We start from the raw sequence: 26,166 nt of genomic DNA on the forward strand, positions 1-26,166 counted from the left end.
TTAGCATCTATAATTACATAATCATTGTGTGAAACCTTGTATTTTATATGCATTTATATAGAAGATTAACCAATACTCACATTGTATTTTATACGCATTTATATTACTCACATTGTATTTTATACACATTTATATAGAAGATTAAACAGTAATCACAATATATATTCTTTACACATATAGTTAAACATTGCTTGATCAGGCATGTAACTAACACAGACTCTATTATATGACAAACTAACCCACATGATACATAAGGCATGTAACTAACACAGACTCTATTATATGGCAAATTAACCCAAATGATACATAAGGCATTTAACTAACACATAGGATCTACTGTATGGCGTACTAACCACGTGTTACTGACATATTAGCATATAACATATGAAATCTATTGTGTGACTTGTTTAGCTCACGCTTAAGGCATCTCGGTCGCTGCATGACCCTAACTAACGGCCATCAATCATCGACTGGTACACTCTGTACGAACTGAATTGATACAATGGAGACTTCGGGATGAACAGTGCTGCCTTTCTCTCTGTGCGTGTAAAGTCCTTCACCTACCAAAGTGGGAGGAGGACGCACGCACATGGGGAGGGCGGCACTGTCCAATTCCTGAAACAATGCCACACTGTCTGACTGCACACAGTCAAGGCCAAACACTAGTGGTCCGGTCAGACACGTGAAACGGATTACTAACACGTGAAATTATGCATACTAACATGAGATGAATTTATCAACGCCTCATCAGCAGGTTTCACGTCATTTGGGGTATAAACATGGAGTCAGATCAGAGGGGGGTCAGAACTTTTACTATTTGATGGCTGCTAACTGTCTTGTATGTATTGGTTCTCCTGAATTCAGTACTTTGTAATAAATACTTGATTTGCTTTCAACTCCACTCCACCTGTCTGCAACTCTCTCCATCAAAACGAACATGCAGGGGAGTTGTACCCCGGATGGTGGATGGGGGTAACCCATCTTCCATTTTCTTTTTACAACACTAGCAAATGTTCCCAGTGCTTTTTTTAACCCAAGTATCTAATGCTATCTAGCTAGCTAATGTTCCCAGTGCTTTTTTAACCCAGGTCCCTCGTCTGGAAAAAAGTAATATTATCTCATTTCTAGAACATAAAAAAAAGGAAAGAGTCGGGTCAGAGTTCACTCACTCTCCAGCATATACAACATAGATATCGAGATGATGAAACTGTGGGTAACATTAGCTTCTGTAAAACTGCAGCAGGTCTTGGAGCTGCTGCTCTGAATCTGCTGGTGTAAGGCTTCTGCTGCTCTCTGGCTCTGCAGATGAAGTTGGGATTTAACCCGATGCTGTGATTCGCCACCGTGTCAGCTATATTGATTTAGTAAACAAATCAGTTAAGCCATTGATGTGGAGCTGCAGTTTTTCTTGGTAAAACACAATTAAATTTACATTTCTCACCAAATTTTCTTTTGTGTTTTTTATATTTAAAGGATTTTGTTTTACATATACAAAACAACACATATTGATCTCAGGAGTGCATATCACTGTTAGTCTGAAGCTAATGTGGTGGAAAATTATTAACTGTGTTGTAAAAAAAATGAGGAATCTTTTATAAAGTGGTGTAAAGGAAAAGGTTTTTAGACATCGTTGGTCACGTGATCAATGTAGCAGGAATTTGAAAAAATAAAACAGCAGCTAGATCTTACAATGCCATTTTATTGCATATAAGAACAAGTGTATGTTGGTAAGTTAACAGAACACCCTTCACTTATACATGCTTCATTCAAATTTAAATCAGATAAAGATTTAAAAGGTAAAAAATAAAAATTGTATGAATTAATATTACTTAGAAGTAGTGCTGGGCGATATGGGAAAAAGATATCACAATAACGATATATATCATGATATACCACATTAATATAAATCAATTATAAATAAATTAACAAACACAAAAATGAGGGTATTCAATCTGTCATTTCAGTTCGTTTTAGTTTTTCTTTTATTTACCGTTTTAATTAGTTTCAGTTAAGGAGAAGTTTCCTTAACAATAAGACTTGGTTACCTAGCTATATGGTGATCAGTGGCGGACTTAGCAATTTGGGGGCTCAAGGCGAATTTAGCTAGGGGGCCATCAACGTTAATATGCGAGAAATAAGTTTCAGATATAACACCATTGTATGTCAAAATGGAAAATATTTATTTAAAAAAAATAGTAAAAAAAGAAAATTGAAGCTTTCAATGCTAATTGTACTTTTTATATGTGCAATCAATAAACATATCTTTAAATAAAATATACACCCCAATGCCAAAAAAAAGGTAAAGCAGTGTGACTGAGAGCATTTGTGTGAGTGAGTCAATCAGTAATTATTATCTAGAATTGTAACTGAACTTAATGATAAAGAATAATTATCAATCACATCAACATGTAGAGTGAAAATATATGAGAGAGAGAGAGAGAGAGAGAGAGGAGGCAGAGTTTGTGTAAGTGCATGTGTGACAGAAAGAGAGAGAATGAGTGTGTGAGAGAGACATCTGAGTGAGTGATGAAGAGTGTCCCTGTGTGAGTGTGTGAATAAGAGAGAGAGAGAGAGAGATAATGCATGTGTATGAGAGGGAACATATGTGGGGGGAGTGAGTGTGTGTGTGTGTGTGTGTGTGTGTGTGTTTGTGTGTGTGAGAGAGTGTACGGCATAGGGTTGGGCGATGTCTCCTTAACTGGCAGATGACGATGCTTACATTGAAACATCGTGATGGATGATATCGGTGGCGGGGGTGTTTGATCAATAAAATACTAAAAATATTTAAAATGAATGGGCGGCATGGTGGCGCAGTGGGTAGCACTTCTGCCTCACAGTAAGACAGACTGGGTTTGATTCCCGGCTGGGGCGACCCGGGTCTTTCTGTGTGGAGTTTGCACGTTCTCCCTGTGTCTGCGTGGGTTTCCTCTGGGTTCCTCCGGTTTCCTCCCACAGTCCAAAGATGGCACGTTCAGACTAATTGGAACTTGATAGAAATTGCCCCTCATGTGTGAGTGTGTGAGTGAATGTGTCTTTTTGTCTGTCTGTGTCTGTCTGCCCTGCGATGGATTGGCGGCCTGTCCTGGGTGTATCCTGCCTTCTGCCCGATGCCTGCTGGGATAGGCTCCAGTTTTTTTTTATCGCAATGCCGTGCGCGCTTTCCTTTACTGAAGCTAAACTGTTTGATTATATTATGTCATATCAATACCATTTTAACGTTTTTCGTTTCTATGTTTTGAAATTCGTTAGATTATATTTTTGTCAACATTTTGGTTTTATTTTCGTTTATTATTTTTACAATAATAATAGAATTTACATGATTTAAAGTAAGTCAATACTTACTTTTACTGGTAACTAGTTACTTTTATAGTGGGGTAACTTCGTTAGTAACTAGTAATTATTCAAAGTAAGGTGCCCAACGCACCCGACGCACAACGAGCAGGCTTATTCTATTAGCGTGAATAACATGAAATGTTTAAAATTAATACAGACATGTAGAAAGAAAACGAAGACAAGCTGTAACCTAGATATAAATAATAATATCTTAATAATAATAGAATAATAATAAATAATATAATAACATGCCAATTAGGCATATTTATAGCAGTAGGGTATTTTAATTTTATCCCTGACTCTAATTCATTTAAGTTATATACCTGATTTGATCTTTTTCTGTACAATCCCTGCTAAAGTTTTAGGTGAAGAAGACCTAAAGAAGGTCAGTGCATGTTTCTGGAAAAATGAAAAAAGTGGGCGTGGCATCGCAATGGTCCATCGCGATGTTGGGTCATAAATGACACAACCCTAGTATGGCACCTCCTCGTCCTCCTCCTCCACCAAAACATTTGGTCCAGTGGTGCTGACACACTAAAAAAGCTTTTGGAAGAGCATCTGTTTTAAGTTTAGCCTCTTGGGTGGTGGCGCTTCATGGCTTCGCTCACAACCCACTTGTACACTTAATTTCACTTTAATTCCGTCTTTCACAAGCAGCGCGTTTGTGGTTCACCGGCATGGCCACATGGCATGGATGGAATATTCCATTTTAACGCGAAAGAGAGGGGGTGTGGACGGAATCTGTATTTCTTTGTAATGTATTGTGTTATCTTTGTTTCCATTTTAAACATACAAGAATCACCATTTATGAACACACTATCCGTGAATTACTGTCCAAAGGGCCCCAATTACCAGCTGTAGGCCTATGGAAAGTTTGCAGCTAGTCAAAGGGCCCCTACAGTGGGCTGCAGTGGGACGGGCCCTACGGCAGTTGCCTAGCAATGCCTCTATGCAAAGACCGCCTCTGCAAACAACACATATACAGAGAAGACGTAAAAGACTTCCTAAAATCAAACTTGGGTAAAGGGAGGAACTAGAAGAGTTTGTGATACAGGGAGGAAAAAAGGAGGGAAAAAAAAGAAGCGAGCCAGAGCTCAGAATAAAAACTGGCATAGATTTATTTTCATGTAAAACTAAGATCCAACACTGAGTGACTGTAGACAGGTGTTTCAATTTCATTGTCCAACCCTGGTATGTCCCAAATGTGTCTATAAACTGGGTATAGGATATATATGATATCTCAATAAATTTATATAAAACATATTTTCTTTTTGTTTTGTTTTTTTCAGCTCAGAAAGTCATTTTGTAACGTTTGTAATAATACTTTTTATTATTTTAAGTAATGTCTTTTTGTCCACAGATCTTTCAGACACATCCCATGTAAAAATGTCCCCAGAGCTCGTCAAGCTAGTAATACGGTTAGCTTATTAGAATAGGCAGCAGTGACTTCATTTAACTCACAATAGAAAAAAGGGCAATTCTGTTTATATTCTTTTTCCTAAAGTTCATATTAATACTTGTAAAGGGTTAATCATTTAGTGGGTGTTAACATATGAACAGCTCAGGCATGAGGGATTGTGGTAGCTGCCTACCGTTTCATACACAGCCAGTCTATCTCTGCTCTCTCCTACTGGTATGCAGATTAGCTAAGTGTCAGGTTGTTACCGTCATTTAATGGTCCATATTATGTCAATTTACATTTGAGATTTGTAGGTATAAACATACACATATTCACACACATATTTTTTCACAGTTTATTTTTTCACCTGCATATCCGATTAGCCTAAATTTTACCCTGTATATTTAATTCCCAGCGCCAGAGAGCTTTATTTTCGTGATAAATATTTCTTAAAACTGCATTGACACTAATGTGGTGACGTGTTTGTGTGTGTTGTGTTGGTACATGTAGATCAGGTGCAGCAGTGCTGCTGGGGTTTTTAAACACAGGGTTCAAACACCTTTTACAAGGTAAAATTCAAGCACTTTCAAGGCCCATTTTCAAGTTTTTTTCAGCACCTTTGAGCAAAGTGGTAAATTAATGATAACGATGATATCTCAAAACTGCGATTCAGCGATAATCAATATATTGCAAAACTATTCTCCACACTTCACAGCGACTGAGCTACTGAGAAAAAAAACACTTCTATGTAAGTAAATAGCAGGAGTTATGGATTTATTGGTGTCAGTTTCACACAAGTTAAATACCAATGTTCTCAAAATACTGAGTATCTCAACATAATGTGTATCCAATAAATTTCATTCCACTTCACGATTGAAAGATTATTGATCTACTGTTCGAATTATGATGTATCTGGCATGATACGTCATAAAGAAGAAAAGGAGATCCAGTCCAAAATTGTAGTTCCGTCAGATTTTATTCAAAGAATCTTCTGAGCAAAACAGTTTTTTTGGATACATCAAAAATTGAGTAAAAAGATTATTGAAAAATTGAATTGAAATAAAAAGGTGAAAATAAGAGGAAAACCCCAAAGGTGAGAAAAGTTGGGGTTTCCGGAGTTCTCGGCTGTGTGAACAGGACCTGTGGCTCTGTAGTCCCTCTCGGGAGAAGCTCTCCCGACCAACTCTACTCTTCTTCCTAGACAGAGTCTAATAAAAACAGGCATTCGCCTGGCCTCAGTCTAATAGTGTGTGAGGAGGCTCCTCACACCCCCCGGATCCTGATACTGATAAGCAGTTATTCATCCTATACGTCAGCCGAGAACTCGATCACCCCAACCTTATCAGACTATAGATTACATGTACAGAAACTCATGGTTCTGCTGGAAAAAATCAATCATGCTAAGTTGCAAGAAAAACGGCCTTGCTTTGAGCACAAGGACACAATATACATACATTCTAAGTCACAATGTGAATCATCATGAATCGTGCTAAATGCTTGAATAACATACTGATTAAGTGAAATGCTGATTTAGTTACACACAGATTAACCCTTTAATCAATGAACAATGAACATAGTAAGGCAAAACTCCTCCGTATTCTTACACACTTGTTGTTAATTCTTCACAAAAAAACAAACAAAAAAATCATATATTTATGTTTAAAACCCAAAATGTGGCAAAAGTTTGAAAAGTTCAAGGGGGGGCCGAATACTTTTGCAAGGCACTGTATATAGTGGTTGCTTGAATGTATGTTTGGCTGTGCACAAAAGCTTTTGGCTAAATGCTTAAGTTGAAAGAATAGATAAGATTGCAGATCTTGCAATATAAAAGCCTTTTATTGAATCACATAGATATGAATATGAGTAAATACATAAGGTGATGTAAAACAACGATAATAGCTGGTACTGGATAAAACAATCAATAAAGTAAATGGATTAGATATTTTTAGTACCTTTAGAGATATAAAAAAAAAACCTTTAGCAAAACGATACCAAATAAGGAAAAGATAACAGAGTATATAACTTTAGCAACACAACACAACCAAATATCCCTGTAGATTAACTTGCAGATTTTTAATCAGACTGACTGAACCATAGACCAATGAGAAAACCAGTAGAGCAGGGGTGTCAAACTCATTTTAGCCGAGGGCCACATTGGCATATTGGCTGTCCTCTGAGGGCCAGATGGAACTTATAAATGTAATAAAATGTAACCAAATGTAATATAAAATGAATGTAATTACTCCTTAAATGTTAAATAACTCTCAATATACTATTTATTTAATCAAATATTACAGTTGCATGGGAAAAATGTTTGCTTGTTGCTCTATTAACATAAATCCTTTTAATTTGTCATGTTATGAAATCCAAAAACTCCATCAATCAAGAACCAAACTATTCAAGTGAATAGAAATGACATAAAATACAAGATACATTAACTTTGATCAAAACGTTTGATACTGAAATAAGGCTTAATAAATATAAAATTAAAAATTGTGAGCTGTTAATAACATGTGATAGATTTAGCATTTCCTCAGATTTAGCAGTTCCTCATCCAACCACTAGTCGGAGCTGCAGCTGCAGCACCACAAGCCCGCAGTCTTTGCTTAGTCAGAGCTACAGCCCAGCCACGGGCTACAGGGCTCAGCTGAGCCAGTCTGGAGCATTTTTAAAGTTCTTCCGTGTATGAAATAAAGATTTTAACCCCACTAACCGAATAATACAGCTCTCTACAGTTCATCTTTCAGCCCAAGCAGCTAACAGCAGCAGTTTAGAGCAGAGTCACGGAGTCACTGCTCTGATTACATTATAAACAGGTCAGTTAGCGCGCTGCTAACCTCAGGATGTTTATAACTACGGAGTTTAGTGGACACACCACGGCTGCAAGGTTAGACTGTTGAAGGCTACTGAAGACTATTAAAGGCTATTGGAGGTTATTGAAAGGGTTATTGGGGGCAGAAATCAGTAAAGGCTGGTTAGATAAGTGATTCACGTCCTCGTCCTTTGCTGAGGTGAAACTGTGACTAGCGCTGTCACAGTGATGTTTATTAACATCATTAAAACAGATTTTGTCAGCTATTGTCTTATAAATATTTACACAGAACTTATATCTCTCCTAACAAGCGTTTATTTTGGTCAGTAACACTCTTCGTAACACAAAAGGCATACCGGTCTTTCATTACATTACATTACATTACATTACATTTGGCAGACGCTTTTGTCCAAAGCGACTTACAATAGTCAAGTACAATGTAAAATAAGTTTAAAGGTAAAACATCTTTGGATAGGGATAAAAGGAGGACAAAGGGGAATAATAGGATAGAGGAGTGAAGGAGAGGAAGAAGGAAATGAGGTTAGAAGTAGTTAGTGTGTTAGAGGTGTTAAGAGAGTAAGTGCTCTTTGAAGAGCTCTGTCTTCAGGAGTTTCTTAAAGATAGCGAGAGATTCTCCTGATCTGGTAGTGGAGGGTAGGTTTGTTCCACCATTGGGGAACTCTGTATGAGAACAGTCTGGATTGCTTTGTGTGCATGTTTGGCAAAGCGAGGCGACGTTCACTGGATGAGCGCAGTGGCCGGGAGGTAGCGTAAGCCTTGAGGAGCGAGTGCAGGTAGGAAGGAGCCTGTACTGTCATCACCTTGTAGGCGATTGTAAGAGCTTTGAATTTGATGCGAGCATCAACTGGTAGCCAATGGAGCTCAATGAGCAGCGGGGTGACATGTGCCCGTTTTGGCTGGTTGAAGACCAGACGTGCTGCTGTGTTCTGGATCATCTGGAGTGGTTTTACTACACAGGCCGGGAGGTCAGTTAGTAGGGCATTGCAGTAGTCGAGGCGTGAGATGACGACCGCTTGCACCAGGAGTTGGGTGGCCTGTTGCGTCAGGAACGGTCTAATTTTTCGGATGTTATAGAGCGCAAAGCGGCAGGACCGAGCAACTGAGGCCACATGGTGCGTGAAGGAGAGTTGGTCATCAACCATAACACCCAGGTTCCTAGCAACCTTTGTCGGTGAGAGAGAGAGAGAGTCGATACTTATAGAGAAGTTGTGTTGAAAAGATGGTTTTGCTGGTATAACCAGAAGTTCAGTCTTTGAGAGATTTAATTGAAGGTGATGCTCCCTCATCCATGAGGATATGTCAGAGAGACACTTTCGCCTTGAAGCACAGCCGTCCGTCTGCAACTTTTCTTTTTCTGGACATTATGGGATAAACGTTTGTATGTCTCAATTCCACCCGCGAAGTTACGCCTTCCCTCCGGCAGGGTTTCCACATCAATGACTACACTGCCCTGTAGTGGCAGTAAGCCGTAACTTCGCGGGTAATACAATCAAGCATTGTGGGAAAAGTAGTTTTTGGTCAAAGAACGCTTCTGACCTATTTATTATAGACACTAAGATCTTACAAGCTCTCGCTTGGATGTGGCCACATTTGGCCCGCGGGCCTTGTGTTTGACACATGTGCAGTAGAGGGAATCAAGGATCCTGCAGTCTTACTGCTGCATAGCCTGCTGAGTGTTGCTTTCAGTATGGAAACTACAGCTAGACCGTTTTTTTTTTTTTTTAACTCTGAAAAGGATTTTGTTGGCCTTTTGTTGCAAGCTAAGAATATTCTCTACTCCTAAGAATACTCTACTCCTACTAAACTATGACATCTACATTTTAAAAGACTAAGTAATGCTAATCTAACATCTGGAGCAAACACTGGCAGTGCCCTCGCTCCAACTACAACTACAAACGTGGAGTGGAGGAAAAAATAAAGAAAGTTTTTATATGTAAACAATTGAGAATGTGTTAAGGCTGTAAATGACATAAGTTGACCAAATGATCATTTCCTACTTATGGCAAAGCATATTCAATTTTTAAACCTAAAAATGTCCCAGAATGATAAAATCCTCACTTTTGTTTATTATTAGTTCTAAAGCTAATGCTGAGATTTAATATACCATTTTACTCTGAGCTAGCATCATCGCTTTACTATTTATTCAGCATATCACTGAAAAATTGTAAAAATGTATGTTCCTAGTTTATGCTGTTAGTGGTACCATTTATGATTCTGTGTGTAAAAACTTCTTAAAACACAACACTAAGTGTTGAAGAGCTCTGCAGGCATTAACTAATGTAGGTATACAAACATACATAAAAACACAGCATGAAATTCAGTAAACATCATCTCTGGATAAGATTCATTTTTCTGAACCTGTAAAAAGCCATTTTTAAATGAAGTTCTTGTAACAGAGTGAAGATTTTGTGCATGATGAGGTGTTTTTGGCTGTCTGAAAGATTTAAGGTTTGCATTTTTTATGGCAGAGGAACAGATTTGGGATACTTTTCTATCTTTTGTGAATGCACTGATGTAATATAAGTTCACTCTGTAAAGTAAAACTCTTCCCACAGTCTGAACAGTGATACGGTTTCTCTCCTGTGTGAATGCGCTGGTGTTTTTTGAGATGACTCTGTTGAGTAAAACTCTTCCCACAGTCTGAGCAGTGATACGGTTTCTCTCCTGTGTGAATGCGCTGGTGTTTTTTGAGATTACTCTGTTTAGTAAAACTCTTCCCACAGTCTGAGCAGTGATACGGTTTCTCTCCTGTGTGAATGCGCTGATGCAGTTTGAGATAACTCTGTGTAGTAAAACACTTATCACAGTCTGAGCAGTAATACGGTTTCTCTCCTGTGTGAATGCGCTGGTGTATTTTGAGACTTCTCTGTTCAGTAAAACTCTTTCCACAGTCGAAACAGTAATACGGTTTCTCTCCTGTGTGAATGCGCTGATGCAGTTTGAGATTACTCTGTCTAGTAAAACTCTTCCCACAGTCGAAACAGTAATACGGTTTCTCTCCTGTGTGAATGCGCTGGTGCAGTTTGAGACTACTCTGTTCAGTAAAACTCTTCCCACAATCGGAGCAGTAATATGGTTTCTCTCCTGTGTGAATGCGCTGGTGCAGTTTGAGATGACCCTGTTGATTAAAACTCTTCCCACAGTCTGAGCAGTAATACGGTTTCTCTCCTGTGTGAATGCGCTGGTGTATTTTGAGACTACTCTGTTGAGTAAAACTCTTCCCACAGTCGAAACAGTAATACGGTTTCTCTCCTGTGTGAATGCGCTGGTGTTTTTTGAGATCACTCTGTTTAGTAAAACTCTTCCCACAGTCTGAGCAGTGATACGGTTTCTCTCCTGTGTGAATGCGCTGGTGTATTTTGAGACTACTCTGTTCAGTAAAACTCTTCCCACAGTCTGAGCAGTGATGTGGTTTCTCTCCTGTGTGAATGCGCTGGTGTTTTTTGAGATGACTCTGTTGATTAAAACTCTTCCCACAGTCTGAGCAGTGATACGGTTTCTCTCCTGTGTGAATGCGCTGGTGTTTTTTGAGATCACTCTGTTTAGTAAAACTCTTGACAGAGTGCTGATGTTTCTCCATGTTGGGACTTGGCTCCATCTGTCTGTGAAATGTAGCAAACAATTTCTGCGTTTTCAGGAGATTCTTCTGGATGGCTTCAGCTTCACCTCTTTCAGCAGTTTAACACTGCTCTTTATTAAATATCCTGGTTGTTTATTCTGGAAAAACAAAGAAAAAAAAATTGTGTATTAAAATAAAAGCAGGTCAATTAACCAAAAAGAATTACCTACATTAGTTACACTATATGGAGAAAACTACTGGGACACCTACATACTACAATAAAGGCTTCAGTACTTTTATCCCATTATAAATTCACAGACATTTTAATATGTAGTTGTATCTTGACTGTCAGCAGGCTGCAGCTGCAAAATGTATGTAGCAGAAACACTGCTGCTCTCCTGAGCACTGAATACAGTGTTATACTACTACTTTAGTAGTATCACACTTTACACTATAATCCATACTACTAAAACTTGAAGCTCGGCTGCGCTCCGGTCCACACCTAGAACCTCCCGCTATGAAGCCGAGCGGAGCGCAGTGCGGCCGAACCGAGTTCCTCGATTAGGCTCGGCCCTGATGCAGAATTTTAGATTTTAGCACCCCTGATGCTTCCACAAGTGATTAAACAGGAGAGATAGTTGAGGGAGGCAGGTCTAATTCAGTGGTTCGGCTTTCAAAGGTCTGATAAACTTCAGCTTGCTCCCAATTGTGCCGGAAAGTGGAGTTGACTAGCAACGGTAATGCATCTAATCTGTTCCACCACCTCAAGCAGTTTCACTACACACAATATCTTCCTTATTCTGGCTGAAGCACTTATGTAGTTTATGTTGTATCTAAGTTATTTCTAGTTGATATAGGTTTGTTTATTTGACGGTGATATCGTGTTCCTTTTATATAAATGAAGGCTTTCTGCATTCTTTATCCTGGATGAGGCACTTTTGTTTTGACCTGTTAAATATGTTTACAAAAGGATAAGAAGCTCTGCCTCTGTTGTAATGTAAAGTTATTTATATTGGTAAAATGTAAATAGGTTATTGGTTTGTGTTTGACAGAGATGTCATGTTTTTATATTGCTACATGCAAATAAAGGTGAGCATTAATTCATTCTGACCATTTTTTAATTTCTAAAGTATTATACAGTTTTTTATGAGAGGAGGCTTTAAAGACAGTAATAGGTACAGATTTCCATTGCAGGGATTCCTAACAGTTTTTCTGAGGCCTTCCAAATATTTATATCGATATCGAAATTATATTGTATCGACCGAAATTAAGGAATGTATCGTGATATAAATTTTGGCCATATCGTCCAGCACTAGCTGTAAATATGTCATACTGCTCTAACAAAGTGTATCTCATTTTATCTTATAAATATCTTTGTAATTTTCTGACTTGCAGTATATCTCTACCCCTCACCTTTTATAATCGAATATTTAGTTTTTCAATACAATAATTTCAGTGACCGGAAGCAGAAAAAGCCTGTATTAAATGTATATGCTTGATGAAGAGTCTCGACCTACCCCTTCCTGTTTTTATGTTCTAGAAATTAGATAATATTACTTTTTTTATTCAGGTGTAGGACCATTTATGGGATAATTTATCTGCATGCAATCACAGCTCCAGAAATGACATTAATCTGTTTTAATAAGGCAGTATGCCATAAATATCGTAAGAAATAATGTTGCCAATATTTTTGAATATCATGAACTATATTACCCTGAAATATGGAGCCATATCACCCACCCCTAATTATCACATTCAGGGTAGTACTTTCTTGCTGTTTTAAGCAAAAGAAAAATTCACACTGTTTTCATTTCCTATTATATATCTTCTAGAGACATTTTATATATGTTTATGTCCAGTATAATTTATTTTACTTTAATCCTGCATATATGGAGTGCATTATTACCCAGCAAAAAGCTACACATCGGCCCTTCGTGGGCTAAGTGCGGGCACTGTGGGCAGGGGCTAGCCCATTAAAATTCCAAACAGGCCCAACATGGGTTTTCTGTGGGCAGCCTGTTCATTGGCTGGCCCACTCAAATCCTATAAAAGGCCGCTGTGGGTTAGCCTAAACTGGTCCAGTGCATTAATGCCCCTGTAGGCCCAGTGTGGGAATTATTTGGACAGCCAACACTTTGATGCGCCCACACAAATCCCAGGCAGGCCCACTGTGGGTCAGCCCACATTCAGCCTGCACCATTTCACACCCTGAAGGGCAAGTGTGGGATATATGTGGGCAAAGCACAGTTTAGCATGCCCACACAATTCCCATGCAGAGCCAGTGTGGGTCAGCCCAAATTCAGCCTGCACCATTTCATACCCGGTATGGGTTATATGTCGGCAACCTGCACTTTGGCATGTGCACACAAATCTCATGCAGGGACACTGTGGGTCAGCCCTAATTCAGCCTGCACCATTTACACACTGTAGGCATTGTGGGTTATATGTGGGCAGCACGCACACATATGTGAGCATGCCCACACAAATCCTATGCTAGGTTACTCTGGGTCAGCCCAAATTTACCATACAATATTTTACAATCTGAAAGTTTGTGTCATAACAAGTTCATATGAAGGGTATCTGAATATTTTTTATTGTTTTTGTCTGTGAGAGCTAGGTAGATTAGCTAGCTTAGTGGATAGGAGCAACACTGTGTGAAATGTAGTATCAGCTCTGAAAGATTTTCTAAACCAAAAGTGGAGAAAAATCAAGGTACCACAGCAGAGTTGTGCAGAGACCTTTGGAGGGACACACACACACACATAGTAACATCTCATATTTTTCAAGACATATACTGTATAGCTATACATTTTTATTTATAAAAATATTTTTATTTAATATTTTGGATAGCTACGAATTTGCTCCATGGTGCTGATTCATAATCTCACCTTTATTATTGGTAGTGCTGATAATAAATAAATAAAAATATTAAATTATAAATGTTTTTGTGCTTGACTATACACTTTGTGTAAGCCAGCAAGGTTGTAAAAGTTACATATTTTTTTTATTTTTGCATGTGATATTTAATTGTGAGGATCATGTAACCAACGAATCCACCCCCTCCCCCCTCCCTGCACGTGCCTTTACCACAGAGCAACGATCAAGCTTAATTTAACAGTGGCCAAAAAATTGAATTTTCGCCTGTTTTGAGGGTCCCTCTATTCAGCTTTGAATATTTTTTTAACTGTACACTGTACCCTGGTGATCAATGGCTCATATGAAAGTAGATACTTGGGGTCCAAAAATGGACCCATTGGTTTTCAGTATTTGGTAAATTAAATAACCTATTATTGATGATACATTTTGACAATTTTTCAAAAAAAATTAAAATCGCCTATTGTTTTCACATACAAATCATCATATCTTGAAAGAACATGATGGTATCAAACTAATTCTGCTTATACAGGTGCACTAACTACTTGTCCATGAGCAGCCAAAATTTTATTTATCTACCTATAAGCCTATAACTTTTATTAAAGTTTAACCAAAGTGTGCCAAAAACGTCTCCAAGTGTCCCAAACTGTGTCCAAATGGCACAAAGTTCCCCAATGGCCAAAAACTTATGTATACAGCCACAAATCTCTGTAAATGACTCAAAAGTAAAAAGAAAACTAATATATATATACATAATATCATATATATACATAAATATATATATACATAATATACATAATATACATAATATACAGCGGACGTCACCGTTCAGCCAGGGCTTCTGATTGGGGAAGACGCGCACTGATCTGAGGGGCACTACGTCATCCACGCACTCGCCTTCATTCGCAAGTGCGTGGATGACGTAGTGCCCCTCAGATCAGTGCGCGTCTTCCCCAATCAGAAGCCCTGGCTGAACGGTGACGTCCGCTCCGCTCTCAGCGCACGCAGCGCCGCTTTCAGATCTGGAAATACGGAGGAGTACAAACGAGCCAGCTACGCTCTCCGTAGGACCATAAAAGCGGCCAAACGTGGGTACAGAGAGAAAGTGGAAGCACAGTTCAACACAGCCAACACCCAGAGCTTGTGGCAGGGTCTGAACATTATCACTGACTACAAGAGAAGCTCTCACACTCTGACCAGCACCAACGCTGAGCTGCCAGAGGAGCTGAACCGCTTCTACACTCGATTCGAGGCAGATCACGCTGCGCTCCCAGAGTGCGCCCCGCCCACCGCTGCGCTCCCAGAGTGCGCCCCGCCCACCGCTGCGCTCCCAGAGTGCGCCCCGCCCACCGCTGATCCCATCCCACCCTCCGTCTCTGAAGCTGACGTGCACAGAGCTTTTCAGCGGATAAATCCACGCAAGTCAGCTGGTCCGGATGGCATTCCCGGGAGAGTGCTTAAAGCCTGCTATAGAGAACTGGCAGCAGTCTACACGGACATTTATAATACATCACTCTCTCTCTCTGTTGTGCCAGCTTGCTTTAAACTGGCCACCATTGTGCCAGTTCCAAAGACTGCCCACACCACCTGTCTGAATGACTGGCGACCTGTTGCCCTAACCTCCATCATAAGCAAATGCTTTGAGAGGCTGGTTAGGGATATCATCTGTTCCTCACTGCCTGCCACCCTGGACCCACTGCAGTTTGCATACAGGCAGAACAGATCCACTGACGATGCGATCGCCCTGACCCTGCACACTGCCCTCTCTCACCTGGACAAGAAGGACACATATGTGAGAATGCTGTTTGTGGACTACAGTTCAGCGTTCAACACCATCGTTCCCTCGAGGCTCGACGTCAAGCTCCGGGATCTGGGTCTGAACAGCACACTGTGCAGCTGGATCCTGAACTTCCTGTCAGACCGACAGCAGGTGGTGAGAATGGGCAACATCACATCCTCCTTACTGACCCTCAACATCGGAGCGCCCCAGGGCTGTGTGCTCAGCCCGCTCCTGTACTCCCTGTACACCCACGACTGCACAGCCAGACACAGCTCCAATGTCATCATCAAATTTGCTGACGACACAACAATTGTTGGCCTGATCTCAAACAACGACGAATCGGCCTACAGAGAGGAGGTTAACATCCTGGAAAACTGGTGCCAGGAGAATAACCTCTCTCTAAACGTCAGCAAGACCAAGGAGCTGATCGTGGACTTCAGGAAGCAGGAGAAAGCATACTCGTCAATCTCCATCAACGGGACTGCGGTGGAGAGGGTCAGCAGCTTCAAGTTTCTGGGTGTTCACATCAGCGAGGATCTGACATGGACAGAACACACCACACGGGTGGTGAAGAAGGCACAACAACGCCTGTACTTCCTCAGACGGCTGAGGAGGTTTGGTCTGAACCCCAGCATCCTCAGGACTTTCTACACCTGCACTGTGGAAAGCATTCTGACGGGCAGCATCACCACCTGGTATGGGAACTGTACTGCTCTGGAGCGGAAATCCCTGCAGAGGGTTGTGCGCACAGCGCAGTACATCACTGGGGTTGAGCTCCCAAACCTTTTGGATTTATACACCAACCGCTGCCTGAGGAAATCCAAAAAGATCATGAAGGACCCGTTCCATCCAAGCCATTCCCTGTTCTCACAGCTGCCGAGTGGAAGGAGGCTCAGAAGCTTGAAGACCAGAACCAGCCGGTTCCGAGACAGCTTCTTCCCCCAAGCAACCAGGCTGTGGAATAGCCAGTAGAACGGTGTTCTGCCCAACCCACCCCACTGACACCCATACAAACTCTGCACCCTGCACTTTACTTTACACTGCATCTATCAGACTTTCCCATATTATACAGCATTCTGCCCCCTGCACTCCCCACTCAACTCATTCCTTACCTGCACTTACTCATAGCTATACTGTCACATACTGACTACTTCCACACTATCCGCATATCTACATCTGTGCATATCTGTTCTGTGCAATATTTGTCTATAGTGTAAGTTATCATGTTTATTGTAATTAAGTGTATTGTAAATAGTGTTTATACTGTAAGTTATCTGTATGTCCTATTTTTATATATTTTATATTATTTTATTACTCTCTTGTAAATATTATTCTTTGCGCATTGGTGGGAATCTGCACCCAAGTTTTTCACTCACATGTACACCTGTACTCTGTGACGTGACAATAAAAATCTTGAATCTTGAATCTTGAATGAATCTTGAATAAGTATATATATATATATATATATATATATATATATATATATATATATATATATATATATATATATATATGGCCGAATCAATAGTGTTACACTGATGAGTTAATGTACAATTGCTCCCCAGAATCACTCAAACAGCTCCAGCAAAACTTCTGATAAGTGTAAAGTTTTGTTCGTTGAACGCTCCACGAAGCGCTTTGCTTCCAAATAACAGTGAACGCACCTCAAACCAAACACTGCCTACATCCGCTCTCCCTCTGGGTCAGGAACCTCCTTATTTACTGCTGATTCGCCTAAACTCGCTGATTGACAGCCTTCCAGACCAATGATATACCGCCTCGAACCGCTGCGTAATCTATCTATCTATCTAGATAGTAGATCTATCTATCTATATTACAATTTAAACATCAATTCATATTTTTTTCTTTCTTTTTTAAAGAGCATAATACAAAGTATTTCAGCATGAAAGCTCATATTTGTGATGTGTAACAGCGTCCTATATCATAATTACATCTCTGCTGTTTGTAACAAACCAAACCGTGTGTAAATCGGGTATAAAATGGTAGAGTTGTGATTATTAAAGGTGTATTAAACACCTTAATAAGTGTAAATTAATGCTCTGTGGAGCGCTGGATAGGAGAGCTTGCTTTGCTGTGCAGCCACCTCTCGTAAAGTGTCCCACAGCGCCACCTGCTGTTCTGGGGCGATGCATTTGTACGAGGGTTGGGTGCATTTGTGAGAAAATCTCAACACGAGTTTGCGACTCTGCTAAAACTGTGCCAAAAGTCACGTGATTTACAAATGGGCTGTGCGTGAGTCATGACACGGTAATGTTTGAAAATAATGTTTTACTTGTTTTATTTATTACTTTTTGCATTTGTAAAACGTGTTATATTTGTTTGTAAAGAGCAATGTATTAGAAAACAGCTGTGTATTTATTTGAAGTTTACATATATATTTACAACCATCAGGTTTTGTGTTTGTAAAACACACCGTGTGTGATAGAGAGTCGAGTTTTGTATTTGTAAAACGCGTTGTGTTTGTTTGCAAGTAGTATCATATTTACAGAATACGTTTTCTTTATTTGCGTAGTTTTGGCACTAATTTAGCTCCATACTTGTACATGAAAAGACACTAACAGATGTAGTATTTACCTGACTGCATTCTCATATCTCTATATTATCATTTTAAGAGGCCGTGAGAAGATCAATCATGCCACCACCAAAGGATGCAGAGATCGAGCAGGTTGCAAAGGTTTGGCTTTGGAATGCACGGGACCATTCAGGTGGACGGAAGCATCGTCTCATGCAGTCTCTTCAAAAAAATAGTTAATTCATGATCTATGCTATATTAATGCATAAACAATATTCATTTTTGATATTATGATTAACTATATCTGTTCTATTTATGTAAAGTACATCTATTTTCTCCTTCATTATTATTGCTGTGAGATAAAAACCTTAATGCAAAAACTAATGTTATATTCAATTAGAATTTTTTTTTACTGGTTTGATTGGGATGACATTTTGGTTCCAAGTCTACAAGCAAGAGGAATAAAATTAATAATAGAGATCGGGGGTGGGTTTCCTGAAAGCTTCGTTACGCTAAGAACTTCGTTAACTCGTACTTAAGATTGATCGTTAATTAAAGAGTGTTTCCCAAACCCGTGCGTAACTAAAGTACTACGTAAACTCGCTCGCAGATTAACGAGTGCCCTCACCCAGTCGTTATTCTTAAGAGCTTCTTTAGGGGATCTCTACTTGCAGTTCAGCACCTTAAACACCAGGGACCGCCAATTTTGAGGGAGAAAAATTATAATTTCCCTGGTTGAAGCAATTATATTATGTTACTATTAATTATAATCAATTATATTATATATATAATTATTATTATAATAATTAATATTATTATATTATATTATATTATATTATTTCCTGTGTCTGCGGGTGCTCCGGTTTCCTCCCACAGTCCAAAGTTCAGGCTAATTGGATGTCGGATAAAAATTGCCCCTTAGGTGTGAGTGTGTGAGTGGATGTGCCTGTGTGTCTGTCTGCCCTGCGATGGATTGGCGGCCTGTCCAGGGTGTATACTGCCTTCCCCCCGATGCCGACTGGTATAGACTCCAGCCACCCCCCCCCGCGACCCTTAACGGATAAAGCGGTTGACGATGAGTGAGTAAGTGAGTGAGTTATATTATATTATATTAGATTATATTATATCATATATTATATTTTATATTATATTATATTATATTATATTATAATGCCAACTTTGTCTGTGTAGTCTAACTGGGCATACTGGAATTGACCAATCAAACCCATAAATTATTAAAATCCATATTCCTGCAGATGATGCTCACGGTCTAAGCAAAGCTGCAAAGTCACCAAGTCCGTGGATTCTGTAATCAGGCTGTTATGTGGCATACACACACTTATATACACTTCCCACCAGCCCGGGAATTACAGCACAATACAATATATTTCCATGCTATTGGGAAAATTCCTGGTACTGTAGGTCCGGTGCAGGGGACGCCTGCAGTGTCTTTACTCACACCTACACGTATTGTAAAGGGTATCGGTGAATGTGCAGGTAATATTTAATATTATTCTTTATTTAGGTGCTTCTAATCAACATTAGCTGCGGTCCAATCTGAAGGGAGCTGCCCAACTAGGCAGCATTTTCAGGCAGCATAGGCGCTCTCCCGAGAAAAGGACTGTCCCATTCGGAAGGTAGCATGTGCTGCCTACCTGGGCAGCTGCCTTATTTTACCCCGATTCTGAAGGCAGCTTGAGATGTATCCTTCACGGCGAAGGCAATCCCATGATGCATTTCACCAGATCAGAGTTCCAGCGCTCAGATTTAAAAACATGGCGGACGGAGCCGGCACTGCCACGGAGTTTCTGTACAAATGTAAGTAATTCCCTCCTGTATTTCCACTCACCGCTGCGTGGGTTTATCAAACTAGCATATTTTAGACTGTTTTAAGCTGTTTTCCATCGTTGTTTTCGCCTGTACTTCATTTAATGTAAGACCTGACCGGCGGAAGCTACCGTTAGCTTATCGCGCTAATTTACCGGGTAAGCTAACACGCATCTAGCCGACTTACAGAGTACCAAACGCGGCTGCAGCGCTGAGGAAACCCCCGCTAGGAAACAAAGACACCCTGGCCGTCCAGTATAAAAAGTTTTAACTGTTTTAAGTCACTGTTACGTATAACTAAGTGATTTACTGTGTAAATAGTGTAAAACTGTAGAATAACCTGTAATTCAGTGATTTAATGCGTAAACAGTTTAATTGTTAGAGGGAATAACTAGATTTACCTGTAACTGAGTGATTAACTGTGTAAATAGTGGAATTATGAGCGTGTTCTCCATAAACCGCTGTTACTAATTCAGATTTATTTTTTCCACAGGGATGAACGTGGGCCGGGGAAGGTGAACGCTGGTCAGACCGGCTGGAGGTAGCGTTAGCTCCCTTTATGAATATAATTTTTTTTTTCTTTGAATGTAATAAAGTTTTCTCTCTTAACATTATTATTTTTGCTTGCTGTGTTTTATAGTCACTATGCTTATTGTAGTATCACATCTCAACTAGTGGGTATGGGTAAATAAATAAATAAAAAGTTTATGAATCATGTGTTTTATGCAACTAAAAGGTAAAGATAAATTAGCTGACTGTGTATGAATGTACTATTGTGTGAAACGTAGCTTAGTTTGATAATTTAGCTCTGATGGCTCATACAAAATATTTATTATATTATGGTTTCATTACTCATGCATTTCTATGAAGCATCTAATCAAAAATAAATTAAATACATAAATAAAACTGACCATACTCTGAGAATTAAGTGAGGAAAAGTGTATAATTAAAGTAAATCATGAATATTTAAATATCTGAGAAATAGCTGCCGCTGCATTGAGATTTATCCCGAGGTAAGTGATCATTAACTTTAGTTCTTTATAAACAGCTCACGGGCACAGCGCGCTAGACGTGATGACGTATGCTGACTCCAGAGCGTGTCCCGAACGCGCTGCCCTATAAGATCCCTTATGGGTGAAAATGCTGCCGAACGAGGGAGCTGCCTTTGAAGGCAATGACTACCTAGGCAGCTCCCTTCAGATTGGACCGCAGCTATTGTGGCCGTTCATCTGGGCAAACTCTGGGGTGTGTCAGCTCACAAATATATAAACACCAGTCAAAAGTTGACGCGTCTCTTTTTTTTTTTTTTTTTTACATTGTCGATTAATATTAAAACTATGAAAACAATTTATTGACGCATATGGAATTATCTAGTTCAGCGTTTCTCAACCTTTTTTCTATCACGGCACCCTTTAAATATATGCGAGATGTCAAGGCACCCCAGTTTACGGACGGACGGGGGGGGGGGGTGGGGGTGCTGGCGCAGTACTTCAGGTGAGAACGAGCGGTGTTGCTGGCGGAATATGAAATAAAATAGCGCGTGCATCGCGTGGGGGGACAAAAACTTTACAGTGTGTCCCAATTTAGGGGCTGCATCCTTCAGAGGCTGTATTCGAAGACAGATTGCGTCACAGCTGCGCAGTAATACACCGCCTCTGTGGGTCGCATCCTTCAGAGTATGCTGCCTGTGAATTGGGACACACCCCGACACGAGCTGACTCTGGGAAGGAAATATGCACGTGAGGCGCAATATTTTGACGGCACCCCGGATGAAGCCAGACGGCACCCCAGGGTGCCGCGGCACCCTGGTTGAGAAACACTGATCTAGTTAACAAAGAGGTGCATGGCCTTCAAAATCCCCTGACCTAAACCCAACTGAGATGGTGATTTAGGATGAGCTGGAGCTTTACAGTGTGTGTGTGTGTGTGTGTGTGTGTGTGTGTATATATATATATATATATATATATATATATATATATATATATATATATATATATATATATATATATATATAATTTACACTGCTCAAAAAAATAAAGGGAACACTCAAAAAACACAATAAGACTCCAAGTAAATCAAACTTCTGTGAAATTAATTTGTCCACTTAGGAAGCAACACTGATTGACAATCAATTTCACCTGCTGTTGTGCAAATGGAATAGACAACAGGTGGAAATTATTTGCAATAAGCAAGACACACTCAATAAAGGAGTGGTTCTGCAGGTGGGGACCACAGACCACTTCTCAGAACCTATGCTGTCTGGCTGATGTTTTGGTCAGTTTTGAATGTTGGTGGTGCTTTCACACTCGTGGTAGCATGAGACGGACTCGTCCGTTCCCCAGACCTGAATCCGATTGAGCACATCTGGGACATCATGTCTCGCTCCATCCACCAACGTCATGTTGCACCACAGACTGTCCAGGAGTTGGCGGATGCTTTAGTCCAGGTCTGGGAGGAGATCCCTCAGGAGACCATCCGCCACCTCATCAGGAGCATGCCCAGGCGTTGTAGGGAGGTCATACAGGCACGTGAAGGCCACACACAATACTGAGCCTCATTTTGACTTGTTTTAAGGACATTACATTAAAGTTGGATCAGCCTGTAGTGTGTTTTTTCACTTTAATTTTGTGTGTGGCTCCAAATCCAGGCCTCCATTGGTTAATAAATTTCATTTCCATTGATGATTTTTGTGTGATTTTGTTGTCAGCACATTCAACTTTGTACAGAACAGAGTATTCAATGAGAATATTTCATTCATTTAGATCTAGGATGTGTTATTTGAGTGTTCCCTTTATTTTTTTGAGCAGTGTATATATATATTTACACACCGGAACATACGTATATGTATTATTATATTATTTTTATACTATTAATAATTATAATAATAATAAATTAATATTATTATCAATATTACTATTAATAATATTTGTACAATATATATTAATATAATATATTAACAATAATAGTTTTAAGTTTAATGTTTATTAAACATTTATATATAAACATATGACTTATTTATTTAGCCATATGTATCTGTAGGAGTATTTTATTAATGCCAAAGTACATCCTTTTGTAATTTAAATTTCAAAATATGTATAATATTGATGATTACAACACTTTTTTACATTTTTAGGGTGTAATACTGAATAAATACTGCATAATAATCGATATTTGTGGATCGATTGAGTGCGCTGTTTCAGGGGAGGATTCAACAAAGACGTTCTTTAACCTCCTTTGTTAATTTTCACGTTGCGAAGCTCTTTGGGAAACACTCGCAGAACTGGCTCGTTCTTTACTCACGTCATTCGTTAGTTCGTTCGTTATTCGCTAAGGTTGTTCGTTTTCGGGAAACCCACCCCAGAGGCTTTGTTCCAGTAGCAATAATAGTATCAGTTTATTATTCATCTACTACATCAGTCTAGTGCATTTAAGTATTTATTCAAGAATATGATTTGCTGTTTTTATTGATGTGTATATATATATAGATTTTTTTTAAGTTGTATAATTCTTTGTTATTTTGTATTATGTTTGATATTTATATCATACCGTTTATTATAAATACTGTTTTTGCAAATGGAGATATTTATGCAGTACATGTTTATCTACATGCTAAAATATAAATTTGGGATTTACTTTACTTAAATACTGTTGTGTGTTGTTTATATTTCATACATGATACTTTGTAATAAATTTATTAATTTACTATACACTTTAAATTGTGTTATTTATATAATTGTTTTACAGCCAGTTGCAAAAAATGTCAAAGTGCCAATAGCACAGCTTTAAATTTTCTTTCTTGAAAAGTGTTCTCTGTTCAATATTGCACAGTTTGGGGCCACAATTGGTTTTCCACTGAGGGCATGTGTGTGTGTGTGTGTGTGTGTGTGTGGGTGGGTGTGTGTGTTAGTGTTAGAGCTCTGCAAATCTCTGTTGGCCCAATGGGCCAATGCTTTGGTGTTGATTTTGCATAGAGGAGTAAATCTTCGCTGGCCAAATGTGGGCTGCCTGAAAAGGGCCCACGCCGTGGGGCCAACGCTATACTGATGAGCAAATCTCCATTGGCCCAATGTGGGCTGCCTGAAATGGGCCGACGCCATGGTGCTGGTGCCGTCCCGATGAGCAAATCTCCGTTGGCCCTAAGTGGGCTGCCCATATGGGGCCGATGATGTGGGGCTGATACCGCACCGATGTGCAAATACCCATTGGTCCGATTTGGGCTGCCCGTATGGGGCCGATGGCGTGGGGCCGATACTGCACAACGTGCAAGTCCCCAATGGCCCGATGTGGGCTGCCCATATGGGGCCGATGGCGTGGGGCCGATACCGCACCGATGTGCAAATCCCCAATGGCCCGATGTGGGCTGCCCATATGTGTGTCCGAAAAATACGGTATTGCCTTTGCCTCTGATATTGGATTGCTTGTGTATTACCTGGACTGTGTTTTCACTACTGCCTCTTGGATTACCTCTGACATTGGATCTCTCGTGTATGAACTCTGGACTATCTCTCGTTTATGGTATGGTTTTGTCTTCATTGCTCTGGTTATTGGTGATTACCCATTTTTCTGTATTGACTACGTCTTACATCTGTTTATTTTATAATAAACACGTTTTTATCAGTATCTGCACTAGGGCTGGCCCGAATAGCGTTTTTTGAGCTCCGGATATTCGGCACTGATTCGAAGCGAATATTCGAATATCGTTTTTAAAAAAAGAGGTTAAAAAAAAAATAAAAAAGCAAATCACGGCCCCTTTAATCCACTGAAAAATGTTCAATTTGCTCTGACCGACGAGACATATTCACCCCGGATTTTTGGTGTTTTTATCCCGGATTTTTGTGTTTTCACCCCATATTTTTTCTGTGTTTTTAGCCCAGATTTCTTTCTGTTTTCATCCCGGAATTTCTGCTGCCCCACACCGCGGCTTATCCGCTGCGTAAGCAGGCTAGGAGGCTGCTGCTGCACGGTTTCTCCGCTGCGCAAGCCAGCCCAGTAAATTGCTGTTTGTGTTTTCACACTTAGGCTATTTGCTTAAAAAAACAAACAAAAAAAACGTTTGTTCAGGAAGTATTTTATATTCTTAAACATTGTTAATTATATTAGAGGACAGTCGTTGTAAACTGTACTTGGTCTATTTCGGTTAAAGGATTGTGCAGGGCTTATTACTGATTTTGTATTTTTGCACTTGGGCTATAAGCTCAATATTAAATATTTCGTTTGTTTAGAAATTATTTTATATTTTTAAACCATGTTAAATTATATTAGAGTAGAGGAAAGTCATTGTTAATGACGTTATTGTACTTGGTCTATTTCGGTTTAAGGATTGTGCAGGGCATAGCCGTATTACTGATTTTGTATTTTTGCACTTGGGCTATAAGCTCAATATTAAATATTTCGTTTGCTTAGAAATTATTTTATATTTTTAAACCATTTTAAATTATATTAGATAAGAGGAAATTCGTTCAGACATCATTTTTGTAGGCCAGGCTTTTGTAACCGATTTAGCCCCTACTGTTGCCACATTACCCCTTACGTTTTATTATATAAATCAGTTTCGAAGAGCCTTCATTTTTTTTTATCATGTATAATAGAGGTCTGCGCGAGACTGATTTTTAAACCCACTCTTCCACGCTCCCGCGTTTCTGTCTCGTTACCGCTCCGCAAAAAAAATTGCTCCCGCCCCACGTTCCTAATATAAATTAAATAAACTACATTTAATGCTTCAAATTTACTTATATTTATTAAAACAGCAGCGCTGAATAGTGCGGTCCCGTTCCTTACCCCAGTCCAAACACCATCGGTGTGTGCGTGTGTGTGTCGGTCCATCCTGCGCGTTGAGAGTTTTCTTTAGGTTTTTTTTTTTACAATTATTACAGTTTTCTTAACTATTTATTAATTTGCTCCCGCATCGTCTGGATTAAACTCCCGCTCCAGCCAATAACAGTTCAGTTCTGTCCCGCGCGCAAGATATTCTGACGGGACCCGCGAGAACAGAAGTGGTTAGACTGAGGTGGAGCTCTGGAAAGGAGAA

At 39.6% G+C, this 26,166-nt stretch overlaps 4 protein-coding genes across 9 annotated transcripts in view; 1 reads left to right on the plus strand and 3 right to left on the minus strand.

Annotated features, from left to right (window-relative positions):
- Positions 1 to 26,166, minus strand: part of LOC125801287 (zinc finger protein 239-like) — a 262,488-nt gene that overhangs the window by 234,070 nt on the left and 2,252 nt on the right. Inside the window, exon 2 of the mRNA XM_049477756.1 lies at positions 11,232 to 11,282. The gene's annotated coding sequence lies outside the window, so the exon portion shown is untranslated. The remainder of the gene's footprint in view (positions 1 to 11,231; positions 11,283 to 26,166) is intronic.
- Positions 1 to 26,166, minus strand: part of LOC125801267 (zinc finger protein 271-like) — a 251,973-nt gene that overhangs the window by 214,720 nt on the left and 11,087 nt on the right. The gene's annotated exons all lie outside the window — the stretch shown is intronic.
- Positions 1 to 26,166, plus strand: part of LOC125801291 (zinc finger protein 239-like) — a 327,337-nt gene that overhangs the window by 56,821 nt on the left and 244,350 nt on the right. The gene's annotated exons all lie outside the window — the stretch shown is intronic.
- The window catches only part of LOC125801117 (zinc finger protein 850-like), a 527,199-nt gene continuing 506,722 nt past the window's right edge, over positions 5,690 to 26,166 (minus strand). For all 6 annotated transcript variants that reach the window (XM_049477209.1, XM_049477213.1, XM_049477212.1 and 3 more), the window contains exon 3: positions 5,690 to 10,892. In XM_049477209.1, the coding sequence (XP_049333166.1) occupies positions 10,057 to 10,892 (836 nt within the window). In that variant the 3' untranslated portion in view covers positions 5,690 to 10,056. The remainder of the gene's footprint in view (positions 10,893 to 26,166) is intronic.

The sequence above is a fragment of the Astyanax mexicanus genome, chromosome 4 (genome assembly GCF_023375975.1).
Source record: "Astyanax mexicanus isolate ESR-SI-001 chromosome 4, AstMex3_surface, whole genome shotgun sequence".
NCBI classification, from domain to species: Eukaryota; Metazoa; Chordata; class Actinopteri; order Characiformes; family Acestrorhamphidae; genus Astyanax; species Astyanax mexicanus.